This window comes from Hemiscyllium ocellatum, chromosome 25, assembly GCF_020745735.1.
Source record: "Hemiscyllium ocellatum isolate sHemOce1 chromosome 25, sHemOce1.pat.X.cur, whole genome shotgun sequence".
NCBI lineage: Eukaryota > Metazoa > Chordata > Chondrichthyes > Orectolobiformes > Hemiscylliidae > Hemiscyllium > Hemiscyllium ocellatum.
In genome coordinates this window covers 21,509,497-21,526,263 of record NC_083425.1, presented here as the reverse complement: position 1 = coordinate 21,526,263, position 16,767 = coordinate 21,509,497, and the positions used below count along the sequence as shown (strand labels likewise).

The window sequence follows — 16,767 nt, the reverse complement described above, 5'->3', positions numbered from 1 at the left end:
ATATATTAAGCCCCCAAAAAAACAAATTTTGGTATTTGAGGGAATGAAGGTGTATTGGAAGAGTGTGCACGAGTGTTCTCCTGTGGTCTATCTGCTTCTATTTTCCACATTGTTACATCCTGTTAGTAAATTGCATATGTTTTAAGCAAGATAGGTATAAAGATTATATGAGTGTGCAACATTAAGGTTTAAGTTCATATTGATTACTAGACTCAGATTGGTGTCAACTTAGGAGAAAGTGAGGTCTGCAAATGCTGAAGATCAGAGTCAAGAGTGTGTTGCTGGAAATGCAGGTCAGGCAGCATCCAAGAAGAAGGAAAATCGACGTTTCGGGCCGGAGCCCTTCATCAGGTATTAAGCTGGGAGCCACAGGGATGGAGAGACAAATGGGAGGGGGGCGCGGAGCTGGGGAGAAGGTAGCTAAGAGTGCATTGGTGGATGGAGGTGGGGGTAAAGGTGATAGGTCGGAGAGGAGGATGGAGCGGATAGGTGGGAAGGAACAGGTCATGAGGGTGGTGCTAAGCTGGAAGGTTGGAACTGGGGTAAGGGTTGGGGGAGGGGAAATGAGGAAACTGGTGAAGTCCACATTGATGCTCTGGGGTTGAAGAGTCCTGAGGTGGAAGATAAGGCATTCTACCTCCATGCGTCGGGTGGTGAGGGAGTGGCGATGGAGGAGACCCAGGACCTGTATTTCCTCGGCAGAGTGGGAGAGGGAGATGAAATGTTCGGCCATGGGGCGGTGAGGTTGATCGGTGTGGGAGTCCCAGTGATATTCTCTGAAGCACTCTGCAAGAAGGCGTCCAGTCTCCCCAATGTAGAGGAGACCGCATCGGGAACAACAGATACAGTAACTGACATGTGTGGAAGTCCAGGTGAAACTTTGATGGATGTGGAAAGCTCCTTTTGGGCCTTGGATGGAGGTTAGGAGGGGAGGTGTGGGTGCAGGTTTTGTAATTCCCGCGGTGTCGGGGGAGGTGCCAGGAGGAGAAGGTGGCTTGTTAAGGGGCGTGGGGTGCAAAGTGAGGACCAGAAGGTTCTGTCCTTGTTGTGGTTGGAGGGTGGAGTTCAAGGGCGGAGGTACGGGATGTGGATGAGATGAATTGGAGGGCATCTTCAACCATGTGGGAGGGGAACTTTTCGTCTTTAAAGAAGGAGCCATCTGGTGTGTTCTGTGGTGGAACTGGTCCTCCTGGGAGCAAATGCAGCTGAGGCAGAATCATTGGGAATATGGGATAGCATTTTTGCAGGAGGTGGGGTGGAAGGAGGTGTAATCCAGGTAGCTATGGGAGTCGGTGGGTTTGTAAAAAATGATAGTATAGAGTTGGTCCTCGTGGATGGAGATGGAGAGGTCTAGGAAGGGGAGGGAGGTGTCAGAGATGGTCCAGGTGAATTTGAGGTCGAGGTGGAATGTGCTTGTGAAATTGATGAACTGTTTTGCACCAATCCAGTCATCAATGTAGCGGAGGAAGAGGTGGGGAGTGGTGCAGTGTAACTCCGGAAGATGGACTGTTCTACATAACCCACAAAGAGATAGGCACAGCTGGGGCCCATGCAGGTGCCCATGGCTATCCCTTTCGTCTGGAGGAAGTGGGAGAATTGGACAACTTGTTGAGGGTGAGGACCAGTCCATCCAAACAAATAAGAATATCAGTAGAAGGGTACTGGTGAGGATGTTGGGAGGGGAGAAATGGAGGGCTTGGAGGCCCTGGTCATGGCGCATGGAAGTGTAGGGGAACTGGATGTCCATGGTGGAGATGAGGCGTTGGGGGCTAGGGAAACGCAAGTCTTGGAGGAGGTGGAGGGCATGGGTGGTGTTTCAAACGCATGTGGGGAGTTCATGAACCAGGGGGGATAGGACAGTATCAAGGTAGGTGGAGATGAGTTCAGTGGAGCAGGAGCAGGCTGAGACAATAGGTCGTACAGGGCAGTCAGGCTTGTGGATTTTGGGTAGGAGGTAGAATCGGGTGGTGCAGGATTCCCGAACTATGAGGTTGGAAGTTGTGGGTGGGAGATCCCCTGAGGTAATGAGGTTGTGTGTGGTCTGGGAAATGATGGTTTGGTGATGGAGGGTGAAGTCCTGGTCGAGGGGGCAGTAAGAGGACATGTCTTTGAGTTGGCACTTGGCTTCAGCGGTGTCAACTTACTTTCAGTGCGGATTTTCTTCTGTTGGAGTATAGTGACTTGTTTCTTCTGCAGTTCCACATCAGCTGTCTGTTTTTCCCTTTCTTGGGTCAGTCTAACTAGTTCATGCTGTTGTTTCAGCCAGTACTGTTGCTGTGTTGAAATTTCTTTGTTGTGTTCTTCAATGCTTTTTGTCAAAGTTTTGATTTTGAGTTCCAGAGGACTCATTTCACGTCCCTAAAGAGTTAAGGTGGATATTCCGTCAATTTGAACATTAAGTCCCTCTTAAACAACACTAATTTGAAATTATCCCATCTTTAAACTAGCTTGGACGAAGATATCTTCCCTTGCATGCAACATTTTAGCACAGTAAACTATGACATCAAAATTCAAACTTATTATGACTTATTAGATTAGATTACTTACAGTGTGGAAACAGGCCCTTCGACTCAGCAAGTTCACACCGACCCTCCGAAGAGCAACCCACCCAGACACATTCCCCTACATTTATCCCTTCACCTAACACTACGGGCAATTTAGCGTGGCCAATTCACCTAACCTGCACATTTTTGGACTGTGGGAGGAAACCAGAGCACCCGGAGGAAACCCACACAGACACGGGAAGAACGTGCAAACTCCACACAGACAGATGCTGAACCCGGGTCTCTGGCGCTGTGAGGCAGCAGTGCCACCGTGCCGCCCACTTATCCTTTTCATTATCTTAAATCTACAACATTGCAATTCAATATTTTCCATAATATTTAAATTCTGGTACAAATTTGGCACTTTCATTATGGAGCTCAATCTGAGTTTTCTCAAGATGCTTTCTTGGTAACAAATTTCTCATGTCCAAAGTAAGGATTCAACTAAAATTTTAAACAATCAACAAAATTAAACTTATTACGTGGATTTTCCTTTGCAGATCTTATAGTTTCCTTCATATCTCATTTTTATTCTGTAACTTATATCCCCTTGTTTGAGATCCCCACACTGGTGGAAACATCTCAGCATCTACTCTGTCAAATCCCTTCAGAACCACCACCCTGCACAGTTAGAACAAGAGTTCCTTAGTTTTAAACTCCAAACCCCCATTAATAAAGGCCAAAATTTCAATTTCCTTCTTAATTACATGCAAATATTTTGTTTCCTGAACAAGGGCACCAAGATCTCTCTGTGTTGTACTTTTTTTGCAATCTGTCTCCATTTAAATAATCATCTGCCTTTTGATTCTTGCATCAAAGTGCTAAACTTTCCTAATTAAATTCCATCTGCTAAGCGTTGCCCACTCATTTAACTCATCTGTATTCCTTTACAAATTCCTCATTACCTCACCCATAGATTGGATTCACCTCCCCTGTTTTGGGTATTGCCCATTTGGTATTCATTGCTGACTTAATTTACTCAGGTCACTGCATCATATGGACACACAAGGATGGCAAGGATTGTAGGATTTGGAGAATGTGAGGCCAAAATACATGTGGCAAAAATGCATATTGTATTGCCAACTTGTACAGGTGGTATAACCTGGTAACTTTATAGCCCTAGGCTCGATACCTGGGGTGGCAGAGCATAAAGGGGAATGGCCAATATCACTGATCTAGCAATCTTGGAACAGGTCAAGGGGCAAGGCTGAGGAAAGCTAAAAGAATTGAGGCTGTAAGGATTAAATAAAGAGTCAGATGGAAGTATTTGTCACATACTAAGGGTGAGTAGATGCAAACAAACAGTCCAGGGAGTCATTAATAGAAGCATGAATGTAGCCTTGATGATAAAATCATCGGATAAGGGAACAACTTGGAATGCTATAAACAATGCCCGGTCTACGTAAAGTGTGACATCTGGTTAACATGCAGTTGAATGTTGATCAGATTAGAAATGAAAACATGATCTTAATGTCTACCAGAGATGAGAACTTTTGCCAGAATTCAGTCCTGGAATGTTTAAGACTGTCTCTTCTTGTGAAGTGGCTGCATAATGAGTGGTATTGACTTCCTGACTCAGTACTTCAGCATGTGGTACAGTGCACCAGAAATAGACAGACACGTGTGTAGCTCAAAGGTTGGTTCTGATAAATGACATAGTCAACAAACTTCTGATATTATTGTGAACAAATGCTGGGTCTACTGACTCCATTTTGAGGCCACTGGATAAGACTCAGGTTGAAGCACTAAATTGGAGAAAAAATACAACATCAGGCAGAAACTGGAAAAACTGGATTGGGGACAGCTGTTTAAAGGCAAAACTGCATCTGACATGTCTTTTAAAAGCCAGGTGACTAGAGTTCAAGGCCAGCATATTCCTGTGAGGATGAAAGATAAGGATGGGAATCTTGGATGAAAAGAGATGTTGTATGTTTAGTTAAAAAGAAAAAGGGAGCATAAAACCCTAAGACATAAGAGCAGAATCGGGCTAATCCACCCACCAGCTTTGCTCTGCCATTCAATTATGGCTGATGTATTTACCAACCCTATTCTCCTTTCTTCTTCCCCTTGTCCCCTTACCAATATCTCTCTCTCTATCTTAAATACACTCAATGACTTGGTCGCTAAGGTACTCTGCTGAGTTCCACAGATTAACCACCCTGTGGTTGAAGAAATACCTCCTCATCTCAGTTCTAAAGGGTCATCACTTAACTGAAGGTGTGTCCTTGGGTCCCAACTTTCCTACTAGGTCAGCATTGGGACCTCTGTTATTTGTAGTATATGTAAATAATTTGGATGAAAATGTTGGTGGTTGGATTAGTAAGTTTGCAGATAACATGAAAATTGGTGGAGTTGTGGATAATAAGGAAGGGTATCAAAGGATGCAGCATGATTTAGATTACTTGGAAAGATGGCCAGAGAAATGGCAAATGGAGCTTAATCTGGACAAGTGTGAGGTGATGCTTTTTGGGAGGGTAAATGCAAGAGGAAAGTAAACTCTAAATGGCTGGACCTTTAGGAGTATTGATATACAGAGGGATCTTGAGATCAAAGTCCGTAGCTCTCTGAAAATACAACATAAGTGGATAAGGTGGTAAAAAAAGGCTTTTAGCTTGCTTGCATTCATCAGTCGAGGCACTGAGTATAAAAGTTGGCAAGTCATGTTGGAACTGTATAAGACTTTGGTTAGGCCACAGCGCAATTCTGGTCACCACACTGTAGGAAAGATGTGCAGGCTTTGGAGAAAGTGTAGAAGAGGTTTACCAGGGTGTTGCCTGGTTGGAGTGTATTAGCTGTAAGGTGAGATTTAAGTTTATAAAATTAAGATGGGCATGGATAGGGAGGATTGTCAGGGTCTCTTTCCCAGGGTGGAAATGTCAAATATGAGGGGGCACAGGTTTAAGGTGAGAGGGAAAAATTCAAAGGAGAGGTGCAAGAAAAATCTTTTACATGAAAGATAGTAGGTGCCTGGAATGTGCTGACGGGGGAGGAGATAAAACAAATATGATAGCAAAGTTTAAGAGGCATTGAGACAGACACATAAACAAGCAGAGAATAGGTATGCTTACCTTTATTGGTCAGTGCATTGAGTATGGGAGTTGGGATGTCAAGTTGTCTGTACAGGACATTGGCAAGGCCACTTTTGGAATACTTTGGTTAGTTCTGGTCTCCCTCCTTGTTATAGGAAGGATATTGTCAAACTTGACAGGGCTTAGAAAAGGTTTACAGAAATGTTGCCAGGGTTTGAGCTATAGGGAGAGACTGAATAGGCTGGGGCTAATTTTTGTGGAGCATCGGAGGCTGAGGGGTTTATAAAATCATAAGGGGCATAGAAAGGGTGAATAGCCAAGGTCTTATCCCCAGGGTAGCAGAGTCCAAAACCAGAGAGCATAGGATTAACGTGAGAGGGAAATATTTAAAAGAGACCTGAGGGGCAACCTGTTCACATAGAGGGAATGAGCTGCAGAGGAAATGGTGGAGGCTGGTACATTTACAAAATTTAAAAGGCATCTGGGTGGGTATATGAATAGGAAGGGTTGAGAGGGATATGGGTCAAATGTTGGCAAATTGGACTTGATTAATTCAGGATATCTGATCAGTATGGATGAGTCACACCGAAGGGTCTGTTTCCATGCGCTGTGACTCAATGACATATATGAGGAGAGTAAAAGCAAGTGTGTTTGAGGAATAGACATGCAGTTTCTTTCCTCATTCTAAATTGTTTTTTAAAGTACATGTTGAATTTTCAAAGCAAACAAACCTTTTTGAATAAAACACAAAAATTGACTAGGTGGGGAACAGGAGGATCTCAGGATAATTTTGGGCGAGAAAAGTCTTATGGACTATCTTAATACGTCCATCCAGAACCTGACATTCTAATGTTCCTCCACTGTATATGTTTATTTTAAAGCTGTAATATTTCATTTTCAAAAACCTAAATATCTAGGTATGTTTACTGGGAAAATTAAAAATAAATTTCTATTTTATCTCACTGTTCACAGTACTTGCTTCTTGAACTTACGCCCATCTCTGCTATCAGTTGTGCAATCCTCTTGTTGTGCATGTTAAGCACTGACTGTTTATTTTGAATGGCAAGTAGTCGTTTAGCAATTTCTTTCTCACTCAATGAGATAACTTTGTTTTTCTCAGTTAATTCATTGTACTGTTCTTGTAGAGTTTTCTGCAGTGTGGTCAGTTCTGCTTTCCTGTCATTCATTTCCAGATTTATTTGAGCATATTCATTTTCTGTTTTTGCATAATCGATTTCCTATGAAGAAGATAAGGAACATTTTTAGTAAAAATTCACTAAGAAACTAGTTATAAATATGCCTGGTAAATAAGAATTATGGAGCCATATTGAAGTTGAAAGAGGAGAAAGTTTGTGCTACAAGTTAAGTGTAATCCTTCCTTTGAGAATTCATCTTTGCAAATAAAGTTAAGACCATATAGAATCCACATGTACCTATTAGTTGTAAAGATCTGTTAACATCAGTCATGCATCCTATGTACTAAGTTAGAGGTTGAAATACTGATTCAACCCTCTGTTCCACATAGTTCCCCAAAACAATGTTTTGTTTTCTATTTTTGTAGTGTTATTACTTAAAGAAATCAAAAATCATACAAATATCCTGCAAAATACTTGCTGGAAGAACCAACTCAGTTATTCATAAATCTTTCAATACAAAATAATTTTTCCTTTAGTTTAATCAGAAGCCCCTTACTGTCAGCAATGATTGTTAGTGGCTGTTATAAACTATTTTGCTGGTTTCCATTAGTGTATAACTATATGCAAAATTCAGGAAGAAGATGAAATAAGCTTTATGTCTAAAGACTTGGTCTTTACATGTACAAGCAAATCTTTTGCATACAAACTGTTCATGCATTGTAAGTTTATTTTCACAGTTTGATAATTAATCTGAACCAAAGGCTTTGTAAAGGAAAGACAACAGCACATTAATGTAAACAAGGCACTCCTGCTACAACTGTGCATCTTGTCATGAAAGATCAGAAGTCACATTGAACACATTCATGGGAAAAAGCATTTTAAAAATATTTTTGTGGGATTTGGTAAGTAAGAGCTGTCTATACTTTTAATGACGAGCTTAGATGTCTGTACAAGTACTTTACTTTTTGAGAATCCCTTCCATGGACAACTGCCATCACTGTTTTCCCCACATTTGGATTTAAAAATCATACACAAATTAAACTAAAATCTTAAATATAATAATGCATTTTTAAAAAATATTTGGACAAAGGTATAGTGATAAAATTTTTAACTATTATAGGTTTAGTGCCGAGTAACATTTTCATGACAAAGTATGACGCCGTTAGGTTTACTAATTTACAGAAAAAGGGATGAACATAAAAATTTAGAGCAGATAAGCATTAGATACATCACATTTATTCACCATACACTAGGAATGAACAGAAGCTTTATAATCATTAAAATATATTTGAAGTGTAATCACTGGTGTAATGTAGAGAAATGAAGTCGCCACAATTAGGTCCCATAAAAAGCAATGTGATACAAATTCAAAATAATCTGTTTCCATAATAATGCTAGAATGTTACATACGTTGTTAAGTTTGTTAACACTAAGGTTAATTTTAAAGTTAAAAGAAAGACGTGATAGCTCTTATTTGTCTAAGCATCATAAACAGGGAGAGGCTCTTGTGGCACAATGGCACAGTCCCTAACTCTGAGCCAGAAAACCTGGCTTTGTGTCCCACATACTATACTCTGGAGTTTTGGAATAAAATCCATGAACAGCTTAACTGGAAAATAATTATCATGTCAGTCCCTTAAAAAAACATCAAAAAAGGGTGGAGGGGAACGTAGTGGTCTTGTAGTGGTAACACCCCTGCTTCTGGGCCAGGAGGTATGTCCAATCAGGGAACAGGTGTGTGTGTGTGTGTGTGTGTGTGTGCGCGTGTGCGCGTGCTGTCATATTCGGACAAATTACAGGCAGCCGTATAAGTATTTCATGTACAGATTTTTACATACCAGCTGTCGTTTCCGGATTCGAAGCTTGTCACCCAAACGTTTCAAGTGATTTGTTGCTTGATTCATTGTCAATTCACTTTCCAATTTTGCCATAATTTCATCTTCCAGTTTAACCTTCATTGCATATTCCTTTTCTATTTGTAGCTGTAGTACTTTGATCTCACTTTGGCGAATGTTCTTGTCCTAGGAAAGAATCACAGTGGGTTTTAAATTCATTCTACTGGAAAGTCAAAAGAACAATCATGGTCCACTCAAATAATGTTTTACATTTAATTTTTCCATGAAGTTAGCTACTGTTGGATATTCTGGGGAGCGGATTTGTCTCTTTGTATTTTGTTGTCTCTTTTGTCTCTCCAGAACCATTTACCGGAAGTTAGGTGAGCAATCCTCTATCAGCTTTCTGATTATACTGCTTGTTGGTAAGCTGCTTTTCTCTTATAAAGAAGAGACAACAATAATCTGCTTCTGTCTCCTTCTTCAGGAGCTAGTGGCCTTTGCTGGGCACTTCTCCACAGTAGCATAGTTGATTGGGAAACTCAACAGATTACAAATATATGAAAAAGGAACACAAGTTTGCCACTTAGCCTTTCAACCTGCTCTGCCATTCAATAAGGACATGGTTGATCTGACTTTAACCTCAACTGAACATTCCTGCATACCCTTGATAATCTTTCATCCCCTTGGTAATCAAGAATCTATCTACTTCTGTCTTAAAAATATTTAAAGATTCTGCATCCACTGTCTTTTAAGGAAGGAAATTTCAAAGAATCTCAATGTTCTGAGAGAGAAAAAATGTTTTATCAATCATTCTGTCTTAAATGGGCAGCACCTTATTTGTAAACAATGTCCCAGTTCTCGATTTCCAGCAAGAGGAAATATGTTTTTGACATCCATTCTGCCAAGGATCTTATACATTTCAATTAAATCACTTGTGACTCTTCCAAACTCCAGAAGATAAAGGCCTAGCCTTTCCTCGTAAGCCAATCTGCTCATTTTAGGTAATAGTTCAGTAAACCTTCTCTGAACTCTTTCCAATGCATTAACACCCTTCTGTAAATATGGTGACCAGTCCAGTACAAAGTATTCCAGATGCAATTTCCCCAACATCTGTATAACTGAATCAAAACCTCCAATTAAAGTATATCTTCTATTAGCTCTCTTGATTATTTTCTACATCTGCCCACTAACCTTCTGCGATTCATGCATGAGGAGACCCAGATGTCTCTGCATTTCGTAATTGTGCAACCTCTCATCATTAGATGATATGCTTCTTTTTTCTTTTAAAATTACAATTTCACAGTTTTCCACAAAATTACTTCTGAACTACATCCTACCAATGTGAAGGGGCAAGCTAATGAGGCTCAAATGGACTTAGGAACATGGTGATATTTATTTCTAAATTTGCATTAAGTATGGAGTTCATTTTTAATTTTAATTGAAAATTCATTAAAAAAACATAATTTATAAAGTTGCATTAAAACATTATAATTGATTTTGTCATTCTTTTCAAGAACAAATTTTTGCTACAAATAACTCTACATGCTTTAAATAATAACTACCAAGGCTGACATCTAATTTGTTTCTTCAATTTGGCTGCTATTTCTGTCCACATTGGGCATTGTTTGGATCATATTAGTAAAGAAGTTACACTGCTGTATTACAGCTAAAGAAGGTGGGTGAAAGCATACTGGCTAACTGCCTTCTATCTCTGTATGCAAAAGTTTCATGAACATTTGGCATATTCTGTTAACTGTTTTGAGGTCAAAAAATAAGAAGAGTTTCAATGTTCGATTTTGTTAGTCTGTATTAATAGTATTCATGATAACAATGCTCTTACTAATGAAGCTTTGTTGAGCAAGCGTTCTGTTTCATGTAGTGTCCGAGTGTAGGTGCTATATTCGTGTTTTAATGCTTCCTGCTTCGCTAAGTTCTGCGCTATCATTTTCTGGGTCATATAAACATCGTTCGTCAGTCTGTTCAGATTAACTGTTAGAAACTCATTCTTCTCTTCCTGTTTCATAATTAAGGTATTAAAGGCATACATTTCAGTCTTCAATGTATCCAACTGGTGCCTTGATTGTCTGAATGAAAGACAAAGAATCATTAAAATCTATCATACATTGACAGAAAAGGAAATAGTCAACTCTTAAATAAGGCTTATGGTTTAAAGCATTTTTAAAATCAACCTGTTTGAACATGTTAAGACTCACGTCAGTGGCAAGTGAGAATTAAATCCAGGCATTCAACCCTAGGGATTGGGACACTACTACTGTGCCGCAAGAGCTGAAAAAGCTTACAGTTTAGATGCAGATGTCTTAAGAAAAAAATAGAGGAGAAACACTGAAAAATACCATTGGGTTTCAAAGATTGAAAACTGGAAGTAGCTTAACATCAACAATAAATGCAATACCTAACTGTAATATTAATTCTAAAATAAAATGCAGAAAATATCAACAAGTAGTTTTTTGATGATAAGTTAGTAAACAAGTATACAGATTGGCAAACTGATACCTTAAATATTATTTTTAAACTACTGTACACACAGAGAGGTACACTAATCCAATTTTCTGAAACAAATACTATATTAATCAAATAAAGAAAGATCTAAGCACTCATAAGTAAAGACTGCCTGCCTCTTGACTATCTTTGTTTGTTCGGTTGTTTAGAAGCAGCAACACATCTATAAATAGCCAAAATGTGTGGTCCAATACTGAAAAAGCACAAGGATAGTGCCTGCTACATCATTGCCAACAAGTTGGCATGTTTATGCATTCATGTCCAAGCGCAAATTTAATTTATAAACTTTTAGATGTATGGGTCAAAAATTAAAAGTGAATGAACACTTTCACATTAAGAAGTACTTAACAGTTAGAGAAAATATAAGCAGTTTATGTTAGCTGAGGTTCTGTCAGGAAACAGCTCTAAAAGAATTTATAACCAATTTTATTTTTTTCATCAGATAATTATAGTAAAGAGCAATAAAAAATTGAAATACAATGTGGATGAGAAGCAGAGAGCCAAACATGAGCAACAATTTTTTTTTTGAACACTGAATAAAAGTTTTTTACCATATTAATTCTGCTGAAATAATATAATTTTATTTAGATTCTGAACTGTACCTGACAGCTTCCTGCATTGCAGCATATGCCTCATCACGCCGCTGCATCCCAATTAGGCTACTGGTCCACTGTTCTATTAGTTGTTTCTTCTCATAGCCAATTGCCTCAATCTCCATGGTTGCCTGAGAAATAATTTGAGAGATAGTTTAGTTTGGGAACATGATTGGCGTGGATTAGCTGGACCGAAGGGTCTCTCCTATGCTGTGTGACTCTGTAAAAGGAGAAGAAAGCTGGAAGTGATAATGAAAGCATTTTTGAGTGATCTTCTTGGCATTATAATTCACAAGGCATTCAACAGTGACAGGAATTCTGTAATTGCATTCAGGGTTACATGTGCTACCAATATTAAATGAGAGAAATGAACTCAAGAGACCAGCATAACCCAATTTGTTCATGCTGTATTGTATTATATGGGTCTGTAGCTGCAATATAATCAGTCCTTATTATGACTGCTAAAAATGGGTAAATTACCTGTAACGGTTCTATTTAAGCAATGTAAGGGTTTGAACTACATTTTCTCAAATAAGGCAAACGCTGTCATCAAAGAATTGTTATCTTGACCAAAAAAAGGTAAACTGTAGATCAGGAACCTTAACACTTTCATAAAGCACAGGTTCCATGGTTGTCCATTTCTCTCATTACCAAGCTGTCAGAAGCTGCTAACACTTTCTTTCCTACAGCAATGGTTTGCACACTCAAATTGTGTAACGGCTTCAGTTGTGATAAGGACTGTTATCTCACCTCTGCTACTGTTCTCCGTGCTGCTTTTGTTTCTTCTACTTGTGCAATATACTGGGCCTCATACATTGCAATCTGTTCTCGCAGTGTATCCATTTGCGATACTAAACGGTTTACAAACATGTCCTAAAGCCCAAAAGAGAATTATTAGTGCCTTATTTGTAAAATAGAAAAAACTTCATTATAAAAGAACCCACTACATTTGGTTTCCAACAAAAAAAATCTGGCATTTATTTAGTACCATTGACTTCGTCAGGATATTCCGAAGATGTCTTCATAGCCATTTAAGTATTTCTTTTGTGTCATCAGTGTATGTTATAGACAAATGTGGTAGCCTATTTGTGCATAGTAAGGTTCCACAATCATCAACAACCATAGTATCTGTGCTTATTTAGTGGTGAGACTTGAGTGATAAATGTTAGTTATAACAGCAAGAAAACAATGCAGTACTTTTTCAAATACTATCACAGGGTCTTTCATCTTTCACATCCTGATCAGGCAGCTAGAATCTTGAATTACTGTCTTTTCTGAAACATGCCACTATGCATACCCCTTTAGTAGTATTACCTGTCTGTGGAGCAGAACATGTCCCAACAACTGTCTAACTTCAAAATCTGAATGTGACCATTAAACTAAGGTAGATTTGACACCTACAATTTTTACTTCCATAACAATGGTCTTATGCAGTCAAGAACAAGCACAGTCTTGATGTAATACAAGATTTGGAAGCTTGATAACATTAGAAACAGGACAAACAGATGTTATTCAGTTCCAAATTTAAAATTACATGTATGGTCTTTATTTTTATATTTCAAATCTAAATTTCTGTATCTATATTTATAATCAAAGTTCTACAGCATTTCTTTTGGAGAAAAATTGTGCCTTTAGCATGGATCTCCCGGTCAGAAGATGACAAATCCACGGTGAGGTGAGGGAGTGGAAAATAAGAATGGCAGCATTTTTGTGGGGCCCATTCAACACCACTGTTCTTCCCATACCCAAAAAAAGTGAAATTTTATCCCTGATGGCCAGCAAACAGATAATACAAGGAAAAACAAAACTTTGCATCCTGCTCACAGTAAAGTGAATATTGGTTCTACACAGAGCAAGCATGAGGAATTAATAATGGAAAATAAGGAAATTGTGAATGGCTTGACTGGCTCAATATAGAAAATGTTGGAGAATGGAGAGAGAGCAGAGTTAATGTTTCGGATCCAGTGACATGCTTTCAAAATGAATTGATGTTTTGCAATTGTCTTAATCATATAGAATATAGACACCTAACCCAGAAACTGTGAATAAGAGGTGAAAAGGAAATAAGGTATTAAAACAATTACAATCACCGAGGAAAGGGTACCGTGAAAACGACTGGAACCAAAGTCTGATAAGTTCCAGGTCTTGATGGACTTCAGTTTAGGGCCCTAAGTGAAGTGATGGGTGAGATAGTAGTACATTGTTTTTAATTTCTAAATTTGCGTAGATTCTGGATCGGGTCCAATCAGATTAATTTCAGGAATAAGGCATGTATTTTATGAAAAATTATGAAACAGGTGGTCCTGTATCCATGAGACCTTAGAATAATGAAGTGGTGTTAAAATGTACAAGATTTTAAGGGGACCAGACACAATACAGACTGAAAGCATGTTTACCATAACTCGGGGATACGGTTTAAAATAAGTGGTTTAAATTTAAGGCTGAGATGAATTTGTTTTCTTTCTCTTACAGGATGGACAGTCTGGAATTCTTATCTCCAGAGGCAGTTGTGGCAGGATGATTAAATATTTTCAAGGGAGAAGTATCTTGACAAACATGAGTCTTGAAGGAAGGTAGCCAGGAAAGTGGATTTGAGGCCACAATCAGACCAGCCATAACCTTATGAAAGGCAGAGCAGACATGAGAGACTAAATAGCTTACTCCTCCTCTTAATTTGTGTTTATGCTTTTTCAGGACAAGTGAGCAAATTGACATTTCAAGATTAGCTTAGTTATAGTCATGCAATCAAAGTATATTAACTTATTAATCTAATATATTATTCTGCTTAACTGTAACCAATGTAGATTTCAGTGTTTTAATATTGTGTTACTCTGGTTAGCCTCACTTGACAAAGAAATGCACAAGTCTGTTTTCAACAGAATGAAGAAAACACATAAATGAGTTAATGTTGTGAGGCCTTGATTAGCTAATTTCCACCTCAGATTGTGAGAATTTGCAACTTTCAAAGCTGAATAAGGCGAGTTTACATCGGTCTCGCCTGTTAAATCCTGATCAGGAAAAATTCAATGTTATTAACAAAATGAAGGTTATGAGGAAGGTTCTGTGGTAGGGAGAAAAGAACATCGGTGCTCTGCACTAGTTTTGTTTTCGTTTGTCATATTTTAGAATATAACCATTTATATTTTGCTAGATATATTCTTTGTATTAAAGTTAACCTCCTTAACAGTTTGTGCATTTAAGTTTTGTTACAATATAACCTTTGAGACTTTCATTCAATATAAGTAGTTGACTGTGTAGCTTATATTTCATGATCCCACATTTGGTTTTGTAATCTGAATGTATTAGTAGACTCTGATCTTCTGTATTAGTTTCATATAAATTAGAAGTTATCAGTAATGTTTCCAATATGTCCTTCATCTATTTTTCTGAATTTGCTTTTTTGCCAAGGGTGTATTTATGAGATTGTAGTGATTGGAACCAGGTTGACCTCATTGGCTACTAGGTCGTTAATTGGGGTTGATAACCTGGGTCAATCAGGAAAGCCCTGGATGACCAGGATAACCTGGAGATTAGAATTTCCTCAAAAAAATAACAAAAAAGGGGAAAAAATAACCAGGAGATTAGAATCTCCTCAGTTCAGTTGACTGACTCCAAGCTGGCTGGCTTCAGCTAGTGTATTGTACACAAATAAATAAAAGGTGACTTGGCGACAGGATACCAGTCTCTGTGCAGTTGTTTCAGTGACACCGAGAGAAAACAAGATGTGCCTGAAGAACATTTGCTTGCAACAGTCTTCTTGAAGTTGCGGTAAGCATTTCTGGTATCTTGTCTTTATTTGGAAAGCTTGACAGAGCGGGTCGACAGAGTGGGTCAAGCAATATTACAACTCCAAATCTCCTTTAATTCAGAGATGCTATTGGTTTTATTCGGTTGTTGGAGAACTGGAGGAATCTGGATCAGGATTTCTGATGAAGCTGAAATGATAGGCAGAGGCATGTGATTTTGGGTTAACACTGAGTGAGATGCTGAGAGACCGTTTGGTATGTAGGATTAATGATGTAACCATGAAGAAGCTCTGACTGGCTGAAGCTCAACTGGCGTTCAAAATGGTATCATCATTAGAAAACGTGGCAAGTGGAGCATGGGAGCTACAGGACATCCCAATGGAAGTGGGATGTCTAAAGATGTATGTGGTAAAATTTGTTCTCATGGCTCACTAAACCCACCATGTCTCACCTCTCCAACTAAGCTTGGACAACACACTTTAGTGTAGGCAATCACAGAGCCTCATGTAGGGCATATCCTGACTATAGGGAGCCTAGGCTAGCACACAGCAGAACCCCACAACAAAGCTGAGCCTCAACCAAGTAGCTTTAAAGTTCTTCAGAACCTGGGCCAGCAAACCATTGTTGTTGCTGTTGATATGTGGACTCAAGACAGCAAAGAAGTCCTACAAGGCCTGTCTTGAGGAAGAAAACTCATTGGCCGGTACCCAGAAGAGTGCATACGCTGGGTAGTTCCCCTACGTGTGAGCTGGAAAAATTAAATTGCTAATGACATCCAAATTGGAACCGATTAAAATTAATGCTTGGTTAAATGGTCACCCGATTTCTACAGAGACTGATATTGGTGCAGCTGTGTCTGTGGATGCAGAATTAACAAGATTCACTCAGGACTCCAACCCTTAAGTCTGCACAAGACTTCAGCCAGACTGAGAATGTACACTCGGAAACCATTGCAGATTAAGGGTACGACTTCAGTTCTGGTCTCCTATGCAAAACAGTTGGTACAGTTACCACTGATGGTAGTAAAAGTCTTGCGCCCATCTCTATTGGGGTCGAATTGGTTGAGAAGGATTCATCTAGATTAGCTATTTTTAAATTAGAAAATGGCTGGCTCAATAAAGTCCTAGTGAAATATCCAGGAGTACTTCAGAAAGGGCTACAGACTATCAAAGCCAGTTTTAATGTTGACAAGGAACCAATTCCAAGATTTTGCAAGGCCCACCCAGTGCCATTTGCCTTGTGGGCAAAAGTAGAGGTGGAAATCAGGAGGCTGGAGAGCCAAGGAATCATCAAACCAGTGCAATTTGCACAATGTGCAGCACCGGTTACACTGATTATGAAGCATGATAGCTCAGTTCACTTTTG

The 16,767-nt window shown here is 39.1% G+C and overlaps 1 protein-coding gene across 1 annotated transcript in view; it reads right to left on the bottom strand.

The window, feature by feature from the left end:
- The window catches only part of ccdc40 (coiled-coil domain containing 40), a 110,319-nt gene that overhangs the window by 37,320 nt on the left and 56,232 nt on the right, over nt 1–16,767 (bottom strand). Inside the window, exons 12-17 of the mRNA XM_060844903.1 lie at nt 12,407–12,529; nt 11,666–11,787; nt 10,384–10,627; nt 8,547–8,729; nt 6,565–6,810; nt 2,145–2,358 (exon numbers count right to left, since the gene is read on the bottom strand). Of these exons, the coding sequence (XP_060700886.1) occupies nt 2,145–2,358; nt 6,565–6,810; nt 8,547–8,729; nt 10,384–10,627; nt 11,666–11,787; nt 12,407–12,529 (1,132 nt within the window). The remainder of the gene's footprint in view (nt 1–2,144; nt 2,359–6,564; nt 6,811–8,546; nt 8,730–10,383; nt 10,628–11,665; nt 11,788–12,406; nt 12,530–16,767) is intronic.